A 19,326-nucleotide genomic window follows, 5' to 3' on the forward strand; every position below is an offset into this window, starting at 1 on the left:
CTAGTTCGCCAAAATCCTCTTTCTTTCAGTTTTGATGACTCGGAACGCATTCAAAGATTCAGACTACTTAACACCCCATAATGTTGTTTTCAAAATGAAGTGAATAACCTTCTGTCGTCCAGGTTATTTATAGAAATCGTGCTTTTGTCTTGTCACCTAAACATACAAATTAAGTTTTAAAAACTAGTTAAAAACCGGGTTGTCATAAAACTTGGTCGTTATAAAATGTCATTTTTTAAGCGTCATCCCAATTGGTATTGGGGGAGATGGAAAATGGGGGAAAGGTGAAGGATTTCAAGTCTTTCCCTTGTTCTACTCGAAATGAGAAGTTTTTGCCGACCATGGTAATGAAGACACCTCATTTTTCTAAAATTATGTTAGGTAGATTAATATTTGTTTTAAAGTCAAAGGAAAACTTCCACCATGGTACGCCACGCATTAATTTGATTCAAAGCATATTCTCACTAAATAAACCATGTCAAGCATATTGCATGCTTGAATTTGACAAAGAACACGTTATATTTTTTATTAAATAAAAATAATTTATGATTCGGGTACACAATATAGCTACCAAAAAGATCTTTTTCCATAAATTTTGACGCATTTGAACACATCTATATTATTTTCTTATAATCTACAATAGCCGAGAGGTTGTTTATTTCTTCCCCCTTGGGGCACTTCAGTAAAAAGCATCCTCAGCCGAGCACGCGTACGTAAATTGTTAAGTTTCAAAGAGTGCGAGAGAGAGAGAAACGGTCATATGGCGGAAGAAGACTCTGAAGGTGACGTGCATAAAAGGGACGTTCCTCCACTTCTTCTCTACTCGTTCAATTCCAATGAACATCAAATTGTCCGCGTCCGGAAGAGCCAATCTGAAGAGCTTCTCTCCTTGCGATATCTCCCTCAATTGCTCACACCAAAATCACCATGTTCCTCCTTTTCCTGTATGAAGCAAAACATGTGAGATCGAGAAGAGTCGGAATGTTGGTATTTCAGATGCAGAGGAACCACCCACTCTAGCGAAGTTTTTGTAGTGACGGTGAAGACGGTAGCGTGGCTTGTGGTTTTCGGGTATGACGTGCCTCCCCTTCTCGTGCAGCACGAGAGCCTCTTCCGTGGGCACGAGAAAAGGGAGGAAGGATGACGGGAGAGAAGCCGCCGATGAGTTAGCGAAAGAAGCAAAGAAGAACCACCAGTTGGTGAAGAGTAATCGTGATATCCTTGCTACTGGGTCGAATGGAATTGCTTCCTTTTTTTCTCAGAGGGGGAAGAAGGGAATTAATCAGGATTGCTTTGTTGTGTGGGAGGTATTCCCTTTTGTTTTACTTCATTAGTTTTGTTTGAAACTTTGACGTTTCTTTCTGCTGCAATACGAAAGTGGCTGTTCCCGAAGGTCAGTTTTCATTAGTTTGAGGATGCCAATGGAAGAATATAAGAGTTTGGCGTACGTCTGCACTCTTGGTAGCTAAGCAACCTAGCAGTTTGGTGATAGCATCGTTTGTTCCCTATCATAAATATCGCTAGTAATCTCTGTTTAGTAGAATTACGTGAACTTTGTTGCCAAAATGGATCCCTTACACTTTTCATGGCACATCCACGTCAACGCCATTCTTTCTTCGAGTCCATGTTTCATTTAATGCTTGCATTAGCATGCTGATCGTCAGTATCTGTGGTTATATTTTATTAAATGCTAGGGTTCATACCTAGTTACAGGTTTTTGATGCTGTATGACCATGGCCATCATGATCTTCAGATTTCTTACAAGAGAATTTATTCAACTTATTTATCAGGGTAAACATTGGTTGATATATAGAGTTAGTTTATTGTTACCATCATTGCGATCGGCCTTGTCATGATCTCTTTTTTTGGATTTGCAAAGCACCTTTTCTCGGTTATTGAACCAGTGTTATTACTACGACGGTATGTCTATTGTCATGGATACTATCTTTACGTTCAGTAAACCTGCAGGAACCCATGGAATATCATGATGGATATCACTGTCTTAAATCCTAGTGTTGGGCAGCTGCTTAGCTGTTGCAACAAACAAGATCACCACTGCAAACAGTCAACTTCATTTTTTTCATCTTCATGGGCACACGCCACTTTATTCCTTGTTTCTGGACCTTACCGGCGCTAGGGTCTTTATTTATCTCAGTGCCTGCTCTGCTTGTTTTCGCAGTTCTCATGTTTTTGGGACCATTGACAATTTGGGTTATTTTCTTCTTTTGCTATTTTAATCACCATTATGTTGTATGTAAGTATCCAATTGATCATGCTAGAAGGTAAAAAGGCTTCAACTCCTCCTCCATTCATCGACTGCTTAACATTTATTTTTTTTAGGCACTGTCATTGATCATCAGTACATCCTAATCTTGTTTTATCTCTAAGATGATTCCACTTGCTTGATGGATAGGGATTTGGGTTTCAAGAAGACATGACGTTCTGTGGTATGTTTGATGGGCACGGTCCATGGGGGCATTATGTGTCAAAGCGAGTTAGAGACTTGCTTCCATCTGCTTTGCTTTGCCAGTGGCAGAAAGATCTTGCTTTGGCTGCTGTTGATTCAGGCATGGACTGTGAATGCTCCCAAAGCAATATCACTTTTGATGTATGGAAGCAGTGCTATTCGAGAACTTGTGCTCTTGTCGACAAGGAACTCGACCGGCATCAAGGCTTCTATAGCTTTTCTAGTGGAACAACTTCCTTGGCCGTTATCAAGCAGGTAAGGAGGACTCACATTGCCTTTCTGGTTGCTACTGTCATCTGAATATGACCTGACGTGCTGAAATAGTTGTGTCTGTTCATCATACTGTAACTTTAATTGTATAACGTGAACACTAGTTGTTATAACAAGGTCTGCAATCGTGAGTTGCTGCATCTCTGGTGGAACACAAATTGATTTTTCTGCGATAGGAGATAAATTATTTTTGAATAGATTTATATGCATTTCAACAAACAGATGGCTTGTCTTATGACCATCAATTGAAAGCTTCAGTATCAGAAATCTGGCTTCTGCATTAACTGGACAATTGTCTACTTCATAAACATGTTTGTTGACAGAGTGTTGGAGTAGTTAACTTTACACGTCACAATACAATGAAGTTTAAATGGCGAAGAATTGTAGAAAACTTGCCTTTACAGTTAGATATATACTTTTAAAATTCTACAAGAGGATTTATGACTTAGGACTCCATTCATGTGGAAGATTTGCGCAGTGTTGCTTGGTGGTTTATTAGAAGGCTGGAGGCAGGCATGTAAATGACGCTTGGCATATCTTATCAACCTATTTCAGAGCCGATTTTTCAGCTCTATTGAATTTTAACTGCATATCTCTTTTGACTGTTGGATTACACTAATAGGAAATTTGACAATGTCTTTGTTAATTGGTCTTCGGGATTATGATGTTCTCTTCCAGTTCATCCACCAGAAATTTGTCTATAACATGCTTGTGTTTTTTAAAGCTTTAAGTGCAAAGGTTTTCTCTTTTTCCTTTTTCATGCTCTTCAATTTCAACTTTATTAACTTGTCAAAACTCAAATGCCTCTTCATTGGTCTAATGATGGGAGAAACCTTTTTCTCTAAGATGGCATTTACTGGGCTCAATTTTTTAGTTGAGAAGTCCAAGGTAACAAGCTGTAACACTCAATTTGGACCAGATAATAGACTTTGTTTTGTGGCCTGCTATGCTTGTATTGGTCTGCCATCTTTGTTCCTTAACTGAAGCATTATAGAATAATCGAAAGTAGAAGATAGGAATGTGTGTGAGAATGGAAGAATATAATAAAAATTTTATCCATGTTTTGGGATATGGTTCTTAGGCATAAATGTCATTTTTCATTTAACATCTATCATTTTCAGTAACAGTGAATTTTAGCTGATTAGTTCACATTCTGGTATATTAGTCACCTGTTTCTTAGCAGTAACTTTATTGACCTCTTATCTTTTGCCTTTTTGAAGGTAACTTTGCCTTTCACTTACTGTTTTACGATCATGTCGACTCCTAATCAAGGAGGAATGTCTAGACATACACTTGACACCTTTGAAGTTTATAACTTCCAGGCATCAGGATAGATTGGAAGGTTGAAATTTTCATTTTGCATTTGTGGAATCTGGCACCATCCTTATTATCTATGGATGCCCCAACCCCAAATGCCCCTTGCCCCCATTGTATTGGTGTTTCAAGTAAGGAACCTAGTCCTGATAGGTAGTTGGTCTCTCTGTTCAATGCAAATGATTTTTCTTTTCTCCATTGAATACTAACTAGATGGACTAAACAAAAACTTCGTGTCTAGGAAACCCATGCAATTCTATAGGAAATTAGAACATTGAAGTGAATGTGACTTATAAATAGTAAGATGAGATGCTGCTCTTTGGTGGGTGGAAGCTCCATCCGCCTAATTAGTGGCTTTCTACCAAAATGCAACAATGGAGTCTCCTGAGAATATGTTACCTTTCCAAGTTCTTAGCCTATATGAGAGGTGTTTATGTTCCTTTCAGAAAGTTCACTTTTCCTCTTCATTCTGCTTACCTTCAAGTTTCCACCACTAGGGTTTTGTGATAGCCCTTTAGCATGTTCAGTGACTCAGTTACAGCAAATCATAATATCCTTGCAGGAGCCCACTGTGATGCATATATTTACTGGTTCACAATTTCCTTCTCTTTGATCTATTGTGCAAGACTGTGCACCTTTTTGATATGATTATTGACCATTTAATGGCTCTCATTTCCATCCTTTCTTAGGGTGATATGATTGTACTAGCGAATGTGGGTGATTCTCGTGCTGTTCTAGGCAGAACTTCAGAAGATGGCAGCATAGTGGCAGTTCAAATGACTGTTGACTGTAAGCCAAATGAACCACGTGAGTCATATGTTTCTAAACAAAAATGAGTATGGACAAATTTATCTTCCAAACCTCGCACACTGGCACTTTCAATGAACTGAAAACTGAAAAGGCTGGTTGGATCAGACATGCAGTCCTATCCAACTGTTTTCGTGGATACTGATTTTCATCTTTCAGATGTGATCTTTCTAGCCCTTATTGAGTAATAAAATTGAGAACCATGAACTTTAATGTCTAGGCATTGTTATAAATATCGATATTGGCACCATATTGATTTGCTTGCTGATATGGTGTATTGCCTGAATCATTGTATATCGGCCTGTGTTGCTCTATTTCTTTATTTTTGAATTTAAAGACAAAGTTATATGCTTTAAATATATTTTAAAATGAAAAAAATAAAAATGTATAAACCCGTTTTAGCCCTGCATGATGTTGGCAAGGGGATGATGTAATATGTATCAGCTGATATACAGTGACGTTTGTAACACTGGTCTAACATTTTCCATAGAGTATATCCACGAACCTAGACCAAAATGAGTATGGACAGATTCATGTTCTAAACCTGTCTCTTTCTAGAAACTGAAAAAGCTGGACTGGTGCAATGCAGAAAAGCAATCTCAGTCTTAACTACATTACATTTGTATCATTTTTCATCTCTTAAATGTGTTTTTCTGGGCTTTGATTGAGTGATAAAATTGAGAACCATAGATCTTTAAGTTGTCTAGCCTTTAAGATATCACAGACAGTGGATATGTCTGTCAGGAGTATGCTGTGCTTCATCCTTGGCTTGTAGCGGTCAATGTCAGGTCCGGCATTCCTTTTGTGCTAAAGATGCTAAACGATTAGAGCAGAAAACCAATTTTCAGTTTAATACATTCTGAATATAACTGCTCATTGCCAAAAAGTCATGGAACTCATTGACAATCAATATGGCTGAAGATTGTGTCTTGTGTATTATTTTAGTATTTCAACGCCTTAACTTTTTTTTTATGGATTTCAGAGGAAGCGGAGAGGATAAGGCAATCCAGAGGGGAAGTATTCTGTTTACCTGATGAACCAGGTATTTACAGGATATGGTCCCCAACCCATGAAGCACCTGGCTTGTCGACATCTAGAGCCTTTGGTGACTACTGTCTTAAAGAGTATGGAATTACTTCTGCCCCAGAAGTGACACAGTGGCATATTACAGAAAGAGATAAGTTTATTGTGCTAGCTACCGATGGGGTATGTACACTTGATACCTGTACCTGTTTTTAATCGTCCGATTTTACCTTGCACTTTTGTGGAGCAGTGGTCCCCTATTTTCTCAATGAATATATATCTACTTTGACATGTCATACTTCACAAGACGCTCATGCATAAACTTTTTGCATTACCAGTGAACACGATGCATGAGCACTTCTGATTTCTATAAAACTGTCTTCTTCTCGATTTTCACTTGGTTGATATATCAGAGGTTTTTCATCCAGGCATCTTTCTTTAGCATAATGTTTTGGGAGTTCCAGTTTGAGATTTTATTTTTTCTCTTTTCCATTATTTTTCCTTGTTGTCGTCTCTTCTGGTTATTGTCGTTGTTGTCATTAGTGAAGTTACCTGTCATTTGGTTTCACAAAACAAATACAAATTTGCTCTGGTGGTTAAATTCAGGTATGGGATGTGCTCTCAAACCAGGAAGCAGTGGAAATTGTTTCTTCAGCAGAACAGAAGGAAACATCAGCAAAAATATTGGCGGAAAGTGCAGTTAATGCATGGAAGCGCAGGAGACCAGGGTTGTGCGCTGATGATTGTTCAGCCATATGCTTGTTCTTTCAGTCATCATCCCCGCGAAGACAAAACAATCTGGTGGATGGTGGAACGAAGAACAAGGGAATAGTGAGTCCTGGTGGGTTGGTTGCCTTTGGCCGCTAGGATCCATCTTTGTTCTGATGCATCGCAAATCTGTAGATACCTTTTCCCATTTCCTTCCAATAAAATAATTCACGGTCGTCATTCTCAACCGCAATATCAGCTCCTTTTATTTTTCTTTCTTTCTTTATTTCACAAGTCAAGGCAAATCCCTTACAATGGCTGCAAATTGGCCTTGGCTCAATTAATTGATAATGCTCAAGGTGCCTATGAAATATGAGAATTCTGTAATATGATAATGTGGTTCGAATGACTCAGTTGTTGTCATGCCAACAATATTTGATTAAAAAGGCAACTACCATTTATCAAGTTGAGCAGCCCAATTTCAAAATATTATCAAGAATGAGTTGTTAAATCTATTCAATGAATCAGTTAACAGAGGTTCTCATGAGCTTTTATATTGCATGGTTCTCATGTTCGACTAGGCTATGCTCAGGAATGGAATTACACGTGACAAAGGCCAAAGGGTGGCGATGAAACCACCATGGCTGAAAAATTTTCAATGAAATATACGGGGCGCTTGGCGGGCATAAACCCCATCCTGGGCTTCTTTTCAGGATCCAGACATTTCAAAACGATAAAAGCTTCTCCTAGCTGCAAGCTTCTTTCTGTGGAATGATTATAGTCACCGGCACGTGAGCTTTGTTTCAGCTTTGAAGCACCACATAAGGATGACCGGAAACGGGTGATGAATCTTAAGTCGTGCATAACGCGGTTGAATGATTGATCTCTTCAAAATCAGGCCAAACATTGTGGTACCAAACTTTAATCCCATGCCCCTTTTAATGGAAGACATTTTTTTCCTAATTGAAAAGGTTGAGCCCTTATTCAGCTTTACAATGTTAGCACCATAAAGCTAGCTTGGACAGCATAATTAACAAGATCAAGTCTTGAATCAGGATTTTTCAACCTAACGCTCTTCACTGGTAGTACATGACAGTTGTAAAGAATCGGATTTCTCTGAGGATCAAATAAATCTGTTATTGTTCTCCACTTTGAAGTACATCCAATGTTGTGTGCGCATAGGCAGATTGGATCCAAATGTCTATCTCTTATCTTTGGGGGAAAGAATCAGAGAATGCAAATAAAAGCTTGGCATACCACCTACGGCTGCACTTGAACTGAGTTGAGTTGGATCAGCCCGATCTTGACTCGAGGTCGACCTCAAACTCAAGCTGAACTCCATAGAAGTTCAACTTGATCATACAACATCCAGCACGAGTTTGACCTGCTTAATTCGTTTAACTAATTTATATTTCAGCATTCGTTATATAGTCAAGCCGAGTTTAGTTCAACGAGTCGAGTTAACTCAACTAGATTAACATTTGAAGCATAAATTTAAACAGAGTTAAACAAATGGGGTTTGAGTCAAGTTTTAACCGAGAGGGTTCGAATCAAGCTCTACCTCGCCTGACTCGTACAGCCTGCACAAGCAAAAGAAAAAAACTTTTCTATCACCGAAGCGCGTCGCCTCCTGGTTCGGACGCTCTATACGAACGCCTTGACGCGTTGACAAAAATCGCACCACAAAATCAGGGATAAAATTGTCATTTGTCGTTCTTTTAACCCCTTAAACCCTAAAATTTCAAACTATAAGTATCGTATGCACCTCCCCCTCTCTATGCCCTCTCCCTGTGCTAGGGTTTTTCGTTGTTTCTATGTCATTCCCTCTTTTCCGTTTACTATCGGCTAACGACGTTGCCCTCTCCGCGCCGTTTCCATCTAGGGTTTGACTGAAATTCGTGTTGTGGGTTTCTCGGTGATGAGAAAAAGATGACGAGTCTGAGTTTCCGCGATGTCATTCGAGGCATTTGTCTGAGAGGAACCCTCCCGCGCTTTTGTACTTCTCATTTGAAGGCTTTCGCCGCTTTCACTTCTCCGCAGTCCCTATTTTGACCACACGTGTACCTTGTTTGCAGATTTGTTTACATTTAAATCCCCTTGATCCCGAGATCTAGCGCTTGTTTTTGCTTTGAATCATGTTTTTTTGTTTCAAGATTCCCTTTTATGTTTTTTTTTTTGTGTTATATAGGAACTCGGATTGTTTTTAGACTTTTAGTCATTCGTGCCGTAGACAGAGAAAGGGGTGGACCGTCAGTTGCTATTACATTGATTCTTATTTCACTTGTCGATTATTTTGACATTTGATTGTTTAATGAGGCCTTTAGGTGTCTTCGTGGCGCAGGAGGTGAATGTTACAACCTCTAGGTTGCGAGTCTATTCGTTTTCTACATGTTGAAAATTTTCAATTTTTTTCCATTTTATCCGATAAATGCTTTTGGGAGGTTTGTTGCTTATTGGTTATATCTGGTGGGCTTTAGGTTCCCTTAACATGGCAAGTTTGATTGGTTGTTTCACTGGTATTACTATTTGAAAAATTATAAAACAAGAAATCGCGTTGTATTTTTTGCGAGTCCCCGAAGATGTTTCATTATCCACGCGAATATTGATTGCTTGATGAATTTTTTTATTGCATACTGACGAAACATTCTTATGGATTGTTGCAAATGCGTATCTTTTTTAGGAGAAAGGATTTATTCCAATTTGGAACTGATTTTTCTCTCCTTGCTTTCGTTCCTTTTTTATCCTTTTTTTTATTCTTCAAAACAGTCTACTTATGTTTTTCTTCTTTGTATGAAGAGATAGCTCACAAGGAATTGTTTTTAATATCAAGCTCTGGTGACTAAGGTAGGGGATCCTGTTCCCCTCTGACTGCATTGCCTATGGATGAGGTCCTTAGCGTTTAGTTTATCCTCCAATTTATTTTGGTGCAAATCTGTTTCAGAGATTGGCACTGTGACTTAAGAATGGCTCTGTAATTTCTGTTTGGAGAGCCTTTACACGATGCCTAAACTAAAAGTCATTTTATCAAATTCTGATTGAATGACAGCGGCAGACAACCGTAAGGATGGATCCACAAACGAGTGGCTCAGAATGCTGCTTGTTTACTGACTTCATCCTACATGCCATCGTTTACGGTCTTTATTCCTGCAGTATCTGTTTCCTACTTTAGTTGTGCATTGTTAAGCGATCTTTTGACCGCTACCAACTTGTTATATCTTGGGAACTGAGTTGTGAATGAGAGGAAACATGGGGCATATGATGCTAATCATCTTATCCTACACACTGAATTGTGATGTGGACTCATACTCCGCTTATTATCTGATGCCCTTTCTATTGTCTGTATCAAGATTTCCTTCATGTGGATGAGACATGAATTTTGTCTAGAAAAAATCTGTTATGGGAAAACAGGTTGGTTCTTTATTTTTTTCTTTATGATCCTTTAATTTACTGATATCTTGCATGTCTATGTCAAATTGTGGTTGCTTGTATATGCACCATTTATCTGCTTTTCAGCGGACAGGGATAAATTTTCTATCCCTGAATTGCTGAATGGATAAAACTGGTGCTTAGATGTTGTGGTTGGCTTACCAACTCGTTGCAGTTGGATTGCATTGCGGTCAAATGGTTCAACCAAAATTTATTGTAAAATTTATAAAGCGTTACTTGAAATCTCAATGATGAAAGAATGCAGACGGGCGGTCAGAATCTGATGCCATGTTGATTGTCTGCAAATTATTTCTTTTTACTGAGAGATTAAGAAATGTCTCCCGATTACCCTCTCTCTCCATCTCTGTTTTCTCGTCTTTTTGGTTCTAATATGGTAGGGTTCTTTTCTAGTTCATCAGTTTCTGCAGTGATGAGGATATTTTATATATGTCTGGACATCTGACTTGCAGAATGATTATATAAAGAATCTTCTGAGCATGTATTCTGATAGATATTCCAGTTCAACTCGTTTGTACGATACTTGGTTTGTAGGTCGCTTCTTTTCCGATGTATTCCCAGAGATGTGTACCTCATCAGGCCTATATGAAACTTCATGATTTCATATTTTATGAATGGCTGTTTGATTGATGTCATAATCTTTTGTTTTTCACAAAAAATATCTTATTTTCAAGGAAAAAAAACAATAATCTGGTTAAAGTTCGGACGGGCCACAATTTTTGTACAATCTTATTTCAGAGAGAAAATTTTTATGTTCATCCGCGATATAAGAAGCTTTAACCTTTAATTTCTCAATCATGGAATCACTCTTTGTTAGTTCGACGGGGGTATACTTTCGGTAAAAATCTTACCGGTTGGCCCAAACCATCAAATGCAATGACCAGGCGCCCGATTCCTTTGCCTAAATTATTGAAAGGACAAAAGGTTTCCCAACCGTATCAAATTCATGCTTTGTTTTTCTTTTGAAAATTTTTTTTTCTAGGAAGAGACGTTAGGCCGCATTTTTAGTGCGACGAATTTATCTTTTTGTCTCTCTCTTAGGCAGAAACGAACTATTTTACGAGGCTCTTGGCTTTCATATGAACATTTTATTTTTGGTAGACTTGTGTTTGTCTAATGTTTATTTAAGGGAAATTGCCTATCGTATAAAACCTCAAGGCTGTAGCTTAGGCCTTCATTTGCTTTGAGACCTTTAAGATATATTATTTTCTTTTTCAAGAAATACATATTGAGATGATGAGCGTTGGATTTTCATGATTAAATTATATCTTTTGATATATGAATGTAATTTCCTTAATGCATGTTTTATAAATGTATCTTTCAGGACTTCGATGTTTTCTTTTATTGAAACCCCTTTGAGAGCCTGACAGCCTGTGTATTTTGGTGAAAAGAATTAACTATAATACCTGATCACAATATAGTGAGGTGAAACTTGACTGCCCTCAAGACAATATAGTCAGCCTATGAATTTCAAACGCTAAAACTGCTTTTATATCGCCAAAGGATGCATAAACCACGTCAACTGTCCATCAGCACAATGAAGTGAGTTAAAACTTAAATTTCCTTCCAGATTCAGCAGAAGACAAAATGTAAAAAAAGGCAGATCAACATATTATAGAGAGGATAGGCAACAGCCAATTATAACCTTATACCGAAATTTATAAAAAGGCACAACGCAAAAAGTAGCGAGCATATTTGCTAAATTACAACTGAAATTTTGAACTAGACTAAAACTAAATGTTGTATTGGGCAGCCATTACCATTTTCTTTTCGCTTGTTGGTTAGAATGATGTGTAAAATCAATGTGCATCGCTTTCTTTTCAGGTATCTTGTGGGCAGTATATTTTGTATGCTGAGATATTTTTTTGGCCTTTTTCGTCCATTTGATAGAGTTTACAACGCGCATGCACACCATTTCAGCTGTTTGCACCCCTGGACCAAATACTTTCAGCTTTTTACACCCTAAGTCAGCTAAACCGAAGGGAGGGGAAGTAATGAACATGGGACATAAACCAACACTTCCTGTAGTTTGTCGGTTTTACTATTCAGGAGGCCTTTATATTGCGTTGTTGTCTATCGAGAACATGCTTGTTGACAATGAAACGCTCAAAAAATGTCAAACTGAATTTGTTTGCTTGCTCCCAACTAACTACCCACGAAAAGAAACACTACAAAAGAGACATGGGGACAAATTAAAGAATCACCAAATATCAAGTGCAAGACAGAATGAGCTGGTCAAGAACAACCCCATTAAATGATTTAGATATGACAACACCACCAAGCATCAACTGAAATGGCAATAGGATCCACACCACATATATTTAGAGAAACATACTAATTGTAGGGAGAAATCAGAGCTTACCACAGTAGCCGGAATTTGGAAGAGAGGAGGAAGAAGAAGAGGGGAACTGAGGCAAGAAGCAAAGATCAGACTTACACTAAAGATCATACAACAGACGGGCAAAGAAGGGACGGGAGGTCAAGAGATCTCCCGCCATTCGACTGCAGCAGTGGGAGGTGAACAGAAAAGTCAATGCTCTAATAAGAGAAAGAAGGAACAACGAGAGACGGGGGAGATTCTCCACATCTGTCGTTGCAGGCTTTCAAGGTGCAAGTTGAGTTGTACAAACGCCATGTGAATGGGTTGACTTGATTGCACTCGATCTTTGAGCACTACAAGACAATGTTCATTTTCGAATCAAATGGTCGTTCCTTTAAGTTCTCACGTTGATAATCACTCATTTAATGTAGTAGAATGAAAGAAATTTCCTGCAAAAACTTATTTCGATATTCAGCAAATTCAGGGTGGCTTCTTTCCACAAGAGAAGTGAATTTATTTCATTCCAACGATGTAGGCATCAAAAGAGTAAAGGCGATCCGCGTCTATGCTGTCAAAAATTCCACATTAAATCATCCAAATCACCTTCCACGTCGTACAAGGTTAGAGTTTCGATTTTTGGTGAACTGAATGATGAACAGAATAAGCCAATAGGGCGTCGGCTCTCTGCACCTTCGGATCAATTGCTGGTTCATTGAGAAGAAGTGAGTGATGTCCCTTGTCTCGTTTTTAAGCAGATTATAGAACAATAACACTATTGCCAAGCAGCTTCTTTTGTTTGAAAAGGGGATCTTGACGAAATATCCGTGACAAGGTTGCAACCAACAAGGTGGAACTCCTGGTTGATGCACTGCCAGGGTTGCAGCTTTTCCCTGTTGGTACCAAATTCATTTTTGACTGACCGCCTGTGAGCTCAAATTGCCCTGGCTTCGACCCTCTGCGCTTTGCAATCATCCTCCACAAAGTGGACATGCCAGTGCCGTTCTTCTAGGTGTGGTCCTCGGTGCATGTTGCCAGTCATCGGCTCGGTTCTTTGCGGTGGCGGACTCGCGGCACCGGCCATCGCGGGAACCACCATCCATCGGATGAGGGGAGTTGCCAAAGGCCACCTCCGCCAGGTGGGTGTGGAAGCAAAGCCTTGGGATGGCTGTGAGAGACGCCTTTCCCAGAAGGAGCGAGCCCTCCTGGCCTCCGTGACTCCACTCCGACTCCCATCCTCGTTACCGAGCAGATGCTTCTGTATTCGGTTAACGGATCCGGGTAGGGTACCGACTCCAAGATCCCGTTACCCAAACGCCTTCTTCACGTGCAAGGATCTCGCGAAGGTAATGGCGGGTGAGGTCAAGCGTTCGAATCCCCTCGCTCCAATGACTGCCGTTGGCGCCTCATCTTCCTTCATGGAGATGAACGATCCGGCCGATTTCGACACCATCGTTTCTCCCGATGGCTCTCTTTCTGTCTGTGGATTCGGATCCCTTCTCTCTGGTGAGTTATCAATCCCTTGCCTCGTTTCTACTACTTTCTCTTTCTGATCTTCTTTTGACCTTTGAGTGTTATTCTTAGGCACGTCGCGGAGAGAAACTTCTCGCGTTTGTTTCTCGTGTCCGCCCTCTTCATGATTTAGTCTTTTTGATTAATGGAGCTCTGTTACTTCGTCTTTGCATTGGGAAGTTTTTGCTTTTCCTTTTTCAGTATTAGGAAATTTGGAACTCTGGCATCTGATTGCATGGTTTTGAGGTGGAGGAACTGATTTTCCGTTGTCATTTGATTGAAAAGTCCGGAAGAACAATGCCCGGTTATGCGTTCCGCATGAGCTATGGAATTCATAAACTGGTACCAAGCACAATGGCCCGGAATTGTGCGGTGATTTTCTGAGCCCAATAGTTCCGAGCTAAATTGATTGTGTGGAAATGATCCTTACTATTTCGTTTTAGAGTCATCAGTAAGAATTTTATGGGAAGGCGTTCCAGCTCTCTCTCTCTCTTGATTTTTCAGTTAAAATGAGTCCAAGTAAATTATTGTCGCTTTAGTACCTTCACTCACTCGGTCTGCGAGAGTGAGAAAGGAACCAAACCAGAAGCTCCTAGGAAGTATTTTTCCCTACATCCGCGCAGCTTAACATTTGGGTATTGTCGTAGCTAGATAACTTCTAACATAAACTCACTAATTTGTCTGATCGGAATTATTACCATCTGCTTGGCATTTACGAGACCAGAAAGAAGTGCACGGAGCACATTTCCTGAGCTGAAAAACTTTAGGACTGCCGTTCTGCATGGATTTCGGCGTGTCTTTGGCCATGTTGCTCCCATTTTCTTTGAACGGGGGATAGCAAAAGCAGAAACAGGGGTGAGTGTTGCGCTTTTATTAAGACAACGGTCTCTGTCTTCATTTCCAGGTCATTTGACTTTCACGTGGAACTGCAAATAATGCAGGAGATTTCGAGCTTAAGTGTGGAACCTTGCCCTGGTGAAACTCTCATTGTTAGTGTATTTGAAATAAACAAGCTAGAGGTAAACTAAGATGCTTATGCTATTCTCATTTCTCCTGTTATACATGCATATTTTTTCATGTTATAGAGAGAGCTTGAAATTTTAGAATTTTTTTATGACGAGAAATTTGTAGAAATTTTTATGACCAGAGAAATTTGAAGGTGCTTGTACCTTTAAACATGGATGAACTTCCTGCTGCCAATCCTCATAAAGTTTGTTGGTTGTCAATAAGTTGATAAGACGCTATTAGTTACAACTTACGTGCAAGCTTGGTCTGTGCAGATCACATCTTTCATTGAAAGGGAGCATGAATTTCGTTTTTTAGCTGTAAGTTGATTCCGCAAGGACATCTATTTTCACACTGCACGAGCTATCGTCTTATGCTAGATTTTGCAATATAGAACTCGTTTCGACATCTACAAGTTATAACCATTCAGTATGAATTTTTCGTACAGGTGGTGCCCGAAGATTTTGATGGAAAGCCTTCTACCTCGGCAGCTGTAAGTGCATGCATCGACCAACCCCAGTTCACATACTGTATTTTTGAAATGTGTTCCTGGCACGTGAGAACAGTCGTACATGGTTATTGTGATCTTCTTTATATGATAGTTATTTTCCTTCTTGATTCATATTGCAGGTTCTCTGTACACGCTATAGTGATGACGAGTATTTTCGTGTGAGGTGTAAAGGTGGTATTTCACAATCCTTTCTTGTTGTTGGTTCTCCTTGTCGTATATATTAGAGGATGTTTACTACCCAGATATTCTAGCAAAGAGACCTGGAGCGTCCCGTAGATTTTTTTTTTTTTTTTGGGTCAGAGAGATCAGGAGATGAAACTTTTCAATTAATAGGAGTGATTGTTAAGAATAAAGGTGGTACTTCCTTGTAAATTCTTGACTGTCTGTCCAGAAGAAGTCTGATTTATCTTGGTTATCAAATGCCAGTGCCATTTCCTTTGTGATTTGCCCTTCATGTATTTGTACGAATCGTAATTTACATTTATCTGCATTTGCCTGGCAGCCTTTTAGACCGTAATTTATGGCAGGAATGTAATCTTCGTTTTTTTGCCAAGTTACCTTCTAGTGATTAAACAGCAGTAACATAAAAATAGCGTTTGTTTTGTTGGTTTATTTGCCGTCATTGGTGCAAAGCTGTTTGATGCATCATTAGGGAAGTTGCACCTTCAATACGTAAATTGCTACCTAAAGCCGGTGGATTTTTGTTTAAAGTTGTTTTTTCCAGAGAAGCAATAGGGAAGGTTATTCCCATTCTTAGAACTTTTCGAGGGAGGGTTTAATTGTCAACTGAAAATTTACCTGGTTGATGCCAGTTGAGAAAACAAAAGCTACATTTGGCCTCTACGTGCTCATTACCACTTACCAATTTTCAGCTTTTTAGAGAGCTATGTCCACATTCCCCTGTTGTTCTCGTTTCGTATAATTTCCTTCTTCTGCGTGAACAGCATGGTCAGTCTTTGTGGCTCAGAGTGTATTGAAGTGAAGTCACCCCGTTAATGCCTTCAGGTTGGCAACTAAAATTCCTAAAATGAAACTGTCACCTATAAGCAAGGTCTCTTTTCACTTCGGAAAGATGAAGTTATTGTTCCATTATTCTGAGCCTTTTGATCTTGAAACATCTTTACAATGATAAGCTGCTTCTTCCTCTACCTAATTAATATTGGTTATGGAACTGAGTAGTCAAAACTCAATTTTTTACTTTGGAATATATCCTGAATCTGAATAACTTATGGTTTGATCAGCTTCTGACTTCATGATATCTTTAAGAAGTTCCGTAGGAGTGCATTCATTCAATTTCATGCATGATTTATCAGTCCCATCAGAAAGTGTATGATCTGTCATTCCATTTTTTTTCCACTGTTAGTAATATGTTGTGTGAATTCAGTTGATCATTTATGCTATATTTTCTCTAGTGCAGCTCCGGTAGATCTTCTTTCAACCTAACAATGATAATCAGAATATGTTCATGATGATGAGAAAAAAAAAATCCATGTTTTTTTTGCACAATCTCAATCTTTCTGCTGCTTCTCATTTATGCAGGAAATGAGAAAGTCTTCTTTCAACGATATGGGCGATATAATGTAGACAAGATATGGCGTGATGATATTTTCCCTTGTCGTGTTTATCTTCGGCATTGGTATTCTTACCGTCCTCTAGATTTTAGTTCCTATCTTTTAAGTATTTCTTGTGCTGTGGCAATGTACCGTGCTATCAATGTTCACAAGCAGGTGCCAGTAGTTGCATTGCCTCTACGGTCATCTACAATATGTAATTGTAAGCCCAAATATGGTCTTCTGCAGTGTGCTTGCAGCAAATAACCTTGGCAGAGAAGCTTATGACAACTTTCTAGACCATACATATCTTGGAGATCGAAAAACAACCATCAGGCAATACTTGGCTTCAGCAGGTGCAGGAATCATGGAAGAAGAACCCCCTGATGCCCTCAAGCACCGGTATGGTGGTTGATGGTCTTTCACATGCTCCTTTTCAGCTGTGGACTTCCTTGGATGCAGCCTTCATCCTGTTATATTAGCTTATTTGCTTGATTGCGACACAAAAGTAATAAAGTATTGACCAACTGACAGCGTTCACAAAAAATGCTGTGAATTGGACAAAAGTGGATCCATTATTCTTGTCATGTTGCTGCAACTAAATTGCTTTTTTGAATTAAGAGCATTTCTGATAGAAAGAATCCAAATCTCTTTAAGTACTTGTCTGTTGTGGCTTATGCTGGCAATAAAGGAAAACGGATTGGAATATTTCTCTTATTCTGTTTCATGAAAATAGTTCTTTCTGAGTAATGCAATTGGGAAGAAATTGAAGATATTTTAGAGATGCTGGGTTTTTTTTTCCCAATTAGTGAACACATTCCCTCTTTGAATAAAGAGGGACACTTTGGGGAATATTTTTGGCTTGACATTTTCAACTGGAAAAGTTCCTCTTCGACTTGAAACTTTTCGTTGGGTTCCTAAACACTTTGGAGGGTCGTGCGGAAGGCAAGAATGCTAGATGCTTTTGGATGAATATTCTGCACGGTCACATCCTTCTGGATGTGCTCGTCATGGCTACTGTTGAGTGTGGATCTGACAGCCTTTACTGGTTTTCATGTTTTAATGAAGAAAATCAGTAAAACCAGTCTTTACTGTTTTTTTTTCATGGCTATTTTGAGTGGGGGTCTGACAGTCTTTACTTGTTTTCATTTCCCATCTACTTTCTGCCGTAGTTAATGTCTCTTTGACCTTGCATCCAGTTGAGCTTTTTCAATATTTGTGGGGAAATAGTTTTTCAATTTAATTGAAAAAAACCATTAACGCACTGAGATTTGCTTTTACTGTCGAATTCACCTTGGCATTGACAGTCAACTTTGTTCTTATAAACTATTTTCCTTGTTTATCTGCAATACAGAGGGACTAGATTCTGACTACGGCAAACATGGTGTAGCGTTATTATCTCTAGTTCTGTTTGACCTTAAATGCTAAAGAAACTACAATTCAATGGAGATAAAGATAGAAAAGATAGCAGGGTGGTTGGAACTGGTAAGGGTTCCTATGTTGACCAGCAGACGTTGTGTCGGTCAGTGACAAACACGGTCTCTGTTGATTCTCAGTCTGGAATGGCCGACCCCGCCATACCGGCTCCTTTATGAAACCATAGATCTTGTTGGACCCTCCGTGTAAATGCCCACGTCTTGGTCCCACAATCAAGGCGTATTGGTACCTTGATGCGTTCGAGCTTCGAATAAAGTAGGGAAAACGGAAAAGGGTGAAAGCTATTCCATTAGGACATTCCAGGCCTCGGTTTCTTCTCCTCTTTTCCTTTTCCTCTTTTATTTTTCTGTGGTCCGTGTGAATTCCAAAAGCATGCAAAAGGGATGGTTTGAACACGAGGATTCTGTTGACCCAACTCATGGTTAGAAGCAAGACTCGAAGACCCAACGTGTGATTACGGTTCAACTAGGGTTTAATGTTCTTCAACTTTTTTGATATGGTGTTACTTCTGCGGACAGCTCTCAAACGCAATCTCACTCGTAATCTTGTTTCTTAAGTCAGGTCAAAATTTTGCTCGGGCAGAACGAAAAAGGTAAACAGTCGTTTCTATCTTTCCACAAAATAGTGAAATAAATACTTCCAACTTAAAAAGAAACAATTAAGAGAAGTACCAACTTTTACTTGATGTGAGGTGATTTAAGTTGAGGCTCTTAAATGGAAAGTGAGGCCGGATGAAAACAATTTGAGAACATAATGTTACGTTTTTGGAGTTATCGACAGAACTGTTGGCACTAAATAAAAAAAAATCATTTATTTAGTACATAAAAAGGGTGGTGTAAAGGTAAGAATGTTGTTCTGTGTACGCAACACATCCTGAAAACGTCTTTGCTGGTTTTGGTGATTAAACAAAGAGCGACGAAGCATCTTCTCCCCTTCTGCTGCTTCACTTGCATGTGGCTCG

General features: G+C 39.2%; 2 protein-coding genes and 2 non-coding genes across 4 annotated transcripts; all 4 read left to right on the top strand.

Annotated features, from left to right (window-relative positions):
• The first annotated feature begins 801 nt into the window (after nt 1–801).
• Nucleotides 802–6,836, top strand: LOC116262389 (probable protein phosphatase 2C 34). Its single transcript, XM_031641718.2, has 5 exons — nt 802–1,307; nt 2,414–2,722; nt 4,741–4,858; nt 5,841–6,064; nt 6,488–6,836. Exons 1-5 carry the CDS (start codon nt 1,074–1,076, stop codon nt 6,746–6,748), a joined length of 1,146 nt encoding a protein of 381 aa, XP_031497578.1. The 5' UTR covers nt 802–1,073; the 3' UTR covers nt 6,749–6,836.
• Nucleotides 6,837–9,540: 2,704 nt separating this feature from the next.
• On the top strand, nt 9,541–9,712 carry LOC116263472 (small nucleolar RNA snoR143). Its single transcript, XR_004174678.1, has one exon. It is a non-coding gene; the product is annotated as a small nucleolar RNA snoR143 (small nucleolar RNA).
• Nucleotides 9,713–9,836: 124 nt separating this feature from the next.
• LOC116263464 (small nucleolar RNA R16) lies at nt 9,837–9,918 on the top strand. The gene has a single exon (XR_004174671.1). It is a non-coding gene; the product is annotated as a small nucleolar RNA R16 (small nucleolar RNA).
• Nucleotides 9,919–11,370: 1,452 nt separating this feature from the next.
• Nucleotides 11,371–17,645, top strand: LOC116262544 (uncharacterized). Its single transcript, XM_031642001.2, has 8 exons — nt 11,371–13,856; nt 14,587–14,717; nt 14,804–14,881; nt 15,143–15,187; nt 15,316–15,360; nt 15,498–15,549; nt 16,918–17,014; nt 17,178–17,645. The coding sequence occupies exons 1-8, from the start codon at nt 13,379–13,381 to the stop codon at nt 17,341–17,343; spliced, it is 1,092 nt and encodes a 363-aa protein (XP_031497861.1). The 5' UTR covers nt 11,371–13,378; the 3' UTR covers nt 17,344–17,645.
• The last annotated feature ends 1,681 nt before the right edge of the window (nt 17,646–19,326 follow it).

Source organism: Nymphaea colorata, chromosome 10 (assembly GCF_008831285.2).
Source record: "Nymphaea colorata isolate Beijing-Zhang1983 chromosome 10, ASM883128v2, whole genome shotgun sequence".
Taxonomy (NCBI): Eukaryota; Viridiplantae; Streptophyta; class Magnoliopsida; order Nymphaeales; family Nymphaeaceae; genus Nymphaea; species Nymphaea colorata.

Coding starts and splice junctions, on each gene's coding strand:
- LOC116262389 (XM_031641718.2), top strand. CDS start 1,074: ATGACGTGCCTCCCCTTCTCGTGCAGCACGAGAGCCTCTTCCGTGGGC. Junction 2,723..4,740: donor CCTTGGCCGTTATCAAGCAG/GTAAGGAGGACT, acceptor ATCCTTTCTTAG/GGTGATATGATTGTACTAGC. Junction 4,859..5,840: donor CTGTAAGCCAAATGAACCAC/GTGAGTCATATG, acceptor TATGGATTTCAG/AGGAAGCGGAGAGGATAAGG.
- LOC116262544 (XM_031642001.2), top strand. CDS start 13,379: ATGTTGCCAGTCATCGGCTCGGTTCTTTGCGGTGGCGGACTCGCGGCA. Junction 14,718..14,803: donor TAGCAAAAGCAGAAACAGGG/GTGAGTGTTGCG, acceptor CAAATAATGCAG/GAGATTTCGAGCTTAAGTGT. Junction 15,550..16,917: donor TTTTCGTGTGAGGTGTAAAG/GTGGTATTTCAC, acceptor TCATTTATGCAG/GAAATGAGAAAGTCTTCTTT.